This window comes from Pavona decussata, unplaced genomic scaffold, assembly GCF_977016875.1.
Source record: "Pavona decussata unplaced genomic scaffold, jaPavDecu1.1 SCAFFOLD_249, whole genome shotgun sequence".
NCBI classification, from domain to species: Eukaryota; Metazoa; Cnidaria; class Anthozoa; order Scleractinia; family Agariciidae; genus Pavona; species Pavona decussata.
This window is the reverse complement of record NW_028145653.1, coordinates 131,046-137,500: the sequence shown is the minus strand read 5'-3', so window position 1 is coordinate 137,500 and position 6,455 is coordinate 131,046. Positions and strand designations below refer to the sequence as shown.

The window sequence follows — 6,455 nt, the reverse complement described above, 5'->3', positions numbered from 1 at the left end:
GGTGGGGAGTCGTGCGAACATGCGAAAGCTCGAAAGCTTTTTAAGTAGAATTGTAAGCTAATTTTTCTCATCAGAAGTCCGATAACATGGCTTCCGTGACATTAACGAACCGGTAAGTGATAGGATTATCGTTAAGGGGTAAGCAGATCTCCAGAACATTGCATGTGCTTTGATAAACATGCAATATGTTTTTAAAGTGATAAGTAAAAGCTTCCTTAATTAATTTAAAATTCTTCATCAAACGAGATGCAATTTTTCATTAGTTTATATGGAGTATCCAATGAATGCAACCTTGTTGCTGAAATTTTAGTTCAAAGAAAGCTGAAATTGGTAGTCTGGTAGAATTACAAATAGAAATCACCCACTTATGATCTTTTTGTCACGGTGGTGGGGCCTGGAGAAGGGGGGAGGGGGGGACGGGTAGGGGATTGTTAAGGTTAGGGTTAAAGCTGGGGTGTACTTAAGAAAATGGTTGCATTGATGAGTGGAAAAAGCCATATGGCTTCTCCTAAGGCTCCCTCACCACTTTTCTGTAATCTGTTTTCTTCCACATTTTTTGTAACTTGACATGTGGTGAACTATAATGAATTTATGAATTACAATGAATGAATGTTAAATAAATAAATTCCAGGGAGCTAAAGAACAGGGCCACTGGTATTGATATCCGTGTGCCACAGCATGAACGAATCTCAGGACCATTTGGTGGATCAGTTTTGTACCATGTGATTGTAGTGACTCGGCTTTTCTATTTCAAGACACCAAATAAACACAAGGAGTCTGATGTTGTCCAGTTCATGGTGAGAGTTTATATACTTTGGATTTGGTTCTTTTTTCACTTTCACTTTAAAACAAATGAATTTACTTTGATGTGAAGTATTGTAGATGATGCACTTAATTATAAATATATGGAATTGAAATTGCAAGGGGTAAAAGGGGTGGGGGGGGGGGGGGGACTTTCCCGAGTTTTGGCAGAGGTAGGACATAAGAATATTTTTTGGTTGTTAATGTTTTATTTTGAAGAATCTTTACATCAAAATCCTGATCCCCTTGGGACCAAAAACTGACCTATGAAATCCTCTCATTTTGGGTGATTTATTTTCTGTTTAAATTATATACTGAATCCAACCTGGTCTTAAATTTGACAGTCAAATGCCTGAGTTTTGGAATCAAGGGTAATCCCTCTTGAGAGTATTACAGTATTAAGCTTCATATTTAGATTAATGATATTATAAGTGTCTGCTGAAATACTCTTTTGAAGCTTTTTACTAATAATTATTAATAGGATGAGACCGGTCATAAGGTAAGGTAAAGTTGCACTACTCCCCCCTGGATGGATCACGCTAGTCCATCATAGGATACCCAACATGGAGAGACTGGAAGTATTGCTAATAACACCAGTCCCTAGTTTGGATGCTAGTCCATCGCAGGATTATCCCCAGTAATGTGTCACTGCTATCCATTTATACACCTGAATAAAGAGAAACAATGACTGGAGCAAAGTTCTTGTCTAAGGAAACAACACAGTAATGAAGAGATCAACCTACCCTCAAACCACCAACCCTTTGATCAAAAGTCTGATACACTAATCACCGCACCACTGTGCTTCGACACAAAAGCGTGTTAATAGCAGATGCTTTAAGTCCATTTATGAACTAAGTCACCCACACAACCCAAGCAATGGCTGATCTTGTTTCTTCTTCATCATCATAATAATGTATTAATTACATAGATTCCACAGAGATACGAGGTGTTTGAAGAGTTATGCAACAAACTTTCCCAGAAGTTTCCCAGTGTTGTGTTTTCTCCTCCACCAAAGAGGACATTTTTATCCGGCGATGCTGTGATCATCGAACGCCGTCAGTACATGGAGGAAGTGCTTAAACAGATTGCCCGGACTCCTAAGCTGGCATGCAGCTCAATGGTGCTTGAGTTTCTTGGTGCAAAGAGAGGACATAAGGATATTAACCGCCTTGAAGAAACCCAGTCAAAAACGGTAAGTCACTGTCAGTAAGAATAATAAAAAATGAACTCCATTCATAGTACAAACACAAGAAGTCATTTGAGCGCCAGCACTGCTTTTGTGTTTTCTAGGTCTCTTGCATTTTAAAGAAAAATAATGAGTAAAATTTCTTGTGTTTTTAATATTTAGCTTTTTGCTCAAAAACTAAATAATTATTCAATTATAACATTTCTCACATGATAAACCATCTGAGGAGCAATTTTCATGTCAAGGCAAAAAAAGTCCCTTGATCAAGATTCTCTTGCATAAAACCCTTTAATTATTAATGTTACAATAAAATTATAATTTTTTTTTATTATCATAGTTGTTTATTATAACATTTTTTAACATTGGATGAACATTTTGAATTAAGAATATTACAAATTAATAGCACTTAGCTGGTGCAGCAATCTAATATTATTGTGATACACCGAATTAGGATGAAGACTCCACAGAACAGAAAAACACCAAAGAAGAAGCAGTTGAAGATGTAGACTTGTTTGCAAAGACTGATGAAACTGACAGGGGCCAAGCTGATGATAACGAAGGAGAAGAAGACTTGCTACCTGTGGTGAAAGCCTCTTCTGCGGCAAACCCCCCAACACAAGCGAAAGGTTTTTCTATTTTCAGTTCAAATGATAATGAGGATGCAGATGATGAGGACATCAATAATCTGTTTGTACCCGCTGGGGCTGATGAAAATAAGAAAATTAACATTGATACAGAAGACAATTCACAGCTTCTGAAGTGAGTAACCATGTCTTGTTAAATCATTTAGTTCTGAGTAGAAGATTAATGTGGGGGTTATGTTACTTGACCTTGCATTCCTGTTCCATCCCTTGATCACTGTACAATTTAGTAGTGTTAAATTGAGTTGTTAGGCAGCTATCATATTGGGTTGAATTTCTTCCCTACCCTCCCCTCCCTTTCTCTTCCTTACTTTTGCATCCTTTCCCTCCCTCCCCTCTCCTTCCCTTTCTCCCCTCTTTCCCTCCCTTCCCCTTCTTTTGCCTCCTTTCTCTCTCCTCCCCTCTGCTTCCAGCTCTCCCCTCTCCTCCCCTCCCTCCCCTCCCTGTAGTACACTGATAACAGGGAACATCAAGCTCCTTCCTTAATTAAAACTTCCAATTTCATTAAACACAGATAGGAGGGAGGGGTGGTGTGGTGGAAACGGGCAACAGAGGAGCGGGATAGAAAGGTGGAGAACCAGGAGAGAAGGGGAAATGGAAATTAGGACAATGAGGGAAAGCAGGACACAGGGAAATTAAGAAGAAAATGTGCAGTATTAGGTATGTTAATTTTTTATGGGGAAAACAAGGCTGAAAGTGCTAGGAGCCACTTGTAAGCGAATGGTAATTGGAACAAAAGTTATGGCAGGAAGGTAATTCAGAAACCTTGCCACCCTATACCTCACTGACCCCTTTGCCCCACTGCCTCAGATGCTCTACCAACACCTTCTGATATTATTTCTCCAACATGTTGACAGTATTGAAGATGACTTGGATAAACTGCTGACAGTGAAGAGCAAGCCTCCAACACCAGCTAAACCAGCTAAACCTGCTAAATCTACTAAACCAGCCAAGCCTGTAGCCAAGCCTCGTCTCAAATCCAAACCTGATCTTAAGCCTAAGCCTACTCCTAAGCCCAGGTTTGCCGAGGCCGGAGCTGGAGAAGACGAACTGTTTGGTGTGGTGTCTCCTGTAATTAAACAGGAAAAGGCTCCAGTAAAAGAAAGAAAACCTGTGAGTAGAGACCAAGATTTGTTTGACCAAGCAAGGAAGCAGTCTTTTAATAGGTTTGTCACCTTTGTGTGTGTGTGCTCTTGATTTCACAGTGGTCTTGTGGTTTAGGGCTTCAGTCATTGAAATAGTCTGTTCCAGACTCTCAAATAGTTGCGACCGTTTGTTTTATCAACAGAGTTGATAACTAAAGGTAAGTTGGCCACCGTAAGAGATTCGAGTGCTTGAATCTACTAACGGTGGCCAATTCATGTTTAGTTATCAACCCTGTTCATAAACCAAACATTCGCTTCTACTCCCCACAGATGAAGTATCACAGTGTTTCTAGAATCTGACACCCTTATCTAAGATAGTTGGGCCGGCGAACTGCAAAAATCAGAAGAATGTAAAAATAAAAAGCACTGGAACTAGGGAGTTCCTAGTTTTTGAATCATTTTAAACCAATCGCAGCACACGGTATTTGAGAAACCGAACATAACGTTGCTTGAATCAACATGATAAAGAATCGAGTTGCAACAATGTAACATTAGGGAGCTTAAGCAACGACGAAGGCAACGGCAACGGCAACGGCAACGGCAACGACAACGCCGCAAAACAATAAGTTTAATGAGCAAAAACAATCACTCTACATGTGCGTTTTATATTTTGGTACATTTCTTTGCCGTCCTCTGCAAAACAACAACGTGAAATGACCACATTTAAGGTTTTGTGGAGAACGTCAACGGACGACGGTGAATTTTTCATTTTCTTTCTTGACTTCTAAGCCACTCCTACCAATTTGGTTCCTTGATAGTTCGCCGTTTTTGTAAAAGTTGAGCGAGTTGAAATAATAGCGAAGTAGCCGCACAAATGAAATAAAGTTATATTTTCAGGTGACGTTTTCGTTGCCGTTGCCGTTGTCGTTGCTTAAGCTCCCTATTTCTCTTCACTAACTTATGAATTCACGCTATTCAATAGAACGCCCTCTCGTGAGGAAGAGACGCTGGATGATATATTTAACAAGCCTTCACGGCCAGCCTTTACAACAACGGATGACGATGATGACTTGTTCAAACAAACACCAGCAGCCAGTGAACAGGCAGTGCAAGATATGAATGCAGATGATATCGCAAGCTACATCCAGCAAAACATGCCTGACTCAGAAGCAAAGCTGGATTTATTTTGAGATTTGAAGAGAGATTTACAATGACCGTCACAAAACAAAAGTAACAGACAGAGTGATTACACATCTAAAATCCGTTATTTCGCCGAATAACGCGATGAGGAAATCAAAACTCGAGACAAAAACATGCAACTGCGAGTTAAGTATATTCCTGTGGGGATACTCCCTTTTATTAAAATCTGAAACATTGGATAAAGAAATTCCTGGGCTTTTATTGGCTTAGTGGCCATGGTATATCAGCCATTATACAATGCCTTAGAAAATAGCGGCCCTTAATAATAAATCAACTTCTGGACGCCGTTCTGACGCCTCAAAATCTAGCAATATTTCAGTCTTGATTGTTTTAAGTAAAACAATTATTCCACTCGCGCTTGTTGGATATGGGATGATTAATAGTCAACTCGGCGCTACGCGCCACGTTCGCTATCAATCATCGCATATCCAACGCTCACTCGTGGAATAATTTGTTGTTAAATGTAAGCTGTTTAGGTGTGTAGTGCCCTAAAGGCAACCTCGTTCCCAGGGCCTCTCCTCTTCACGTCCCAGGGAGCGAGAGAGGGACGTAAAGATGAGAGGCCCTGGGAACGAGGTTGCCCTAAAGGGTGGGATTTTTAAACCGAATATTGGTATACATTTTAACCATTTTAATGTTGAATATGAGTTTGTCCTCAGGCTGAAAGAAGATAGGGACAACTGCAAGTCTGTAGCCATCCCCTGTGCGCGCTCCGAAGGGTTTCCATGTGCCATTTCAGTTTCCTATCTGCGATCCTCATCCATGATGGCTTTCTAGAAAATCCTTCTGAACGCACGAAAAGGTGGAGGGGGGAGGGGGTCTGTACTCTAAAGAGCACAACTTAAGATAATCACTTCACAATACGTCTGCAAATTTTTAAAGCTTTGGTCGCTAGATTTTATGTATAAAATAATGGTCGTAGATATAGAATAACGTCAGTTTTTGTACATGATTAGAGATGCATAAGAGCGTTTAACATGTATACACCAACATTGTCTAATTTGTAAATCTTAAATCAATTTGTCAGGGTGTTGTCAGGCACGGATAAAATGTCAGAGGAGCAGTTAGTTATTTTAAAATTAAATATATTCGATGGATAAAAACAACAAATAAAGAACTAAAATCATTGTAGCCAATCATTGTGGTTGTAGTTAGGCGTGAAGAAACGTGTGCTCGATAAGCTGTCAGTTTTCTGTTCTCTCTCCCGTTGGCATGGTCTATCCGTACTGAGAGCTTGCGAACGTTCTGATTGCAGAAGACCGGAGTTCGAGTCCTTGCCGGTAAACCATATTTTCACACCTATAAGGTGTCTTTGCAGTTTTGGCGGAATTTCCAATTTTTTGCGAATCTGGTCGCATTGTAGCCTCCCACGCAGTCGTTTTTAGGGGAATCGTATTACCTCCTCCCCACAAACGTTTGTGGGGAGGAGATAATACGAGTCCCCTAAAAACGACTGCGTGGGAGGCTAGTCGCTTTGGAAATTCGATGTGATTTTGATCAAAATTTTCTCTCGTGAGATCTCTACCCTTCCCCCACCGCCTC

General features: G+C 40.3%; 1 protein-coding gene across 3 annotated transcripts in view; it reads left to right on the top strand.

The window, feature by feature from the left end:
* The window catches only part of LOC146457028 (uncharacterized), a 6,099-nt gene extending 47 nt beyond the window's left edge, over positions 1–6,052 (top strand). Inside the window, exons 1-7 of one of the 3 annotated variants that reach the window (XR_014858614.1) lie at positions 1–112; positions 632–797; positions 1,730–1,993; positions 2,439–2,746; positions 3,486–3,794; positions 4,696–5,383; positions 5,490–6,052. The exon at positions 1–112 is cut by the window's left edge and continues 47 nt beyond it. Coding sequence is in view for 1 of the 3 variants with exons in the window: in XM_085092408.1 (XP_084948534.1) it covers positions 87–112; positions 632–797; positions 1,730–1,993; positions 2,439–2,746; positions 3,486–3,794; positions 4,696–4,903 (1,281 nt within the window). In the remaining 2 variants the exon portion in view is untranslated. Of the gene's footprint in view, positions 113–631; positions 798–1,729; positions 1,994–2,438; positions 2,747–3,485; positions 3,795–4,695; positions 5,428–5,473 lie in introns of those variants that run through there. The other 2 variants (XR_014858615.1, XM_085092408.1) reach the window with 2 other exon arrangements.
* Positions 6,053–6,455: the final 403 nt, after the last annotated feature.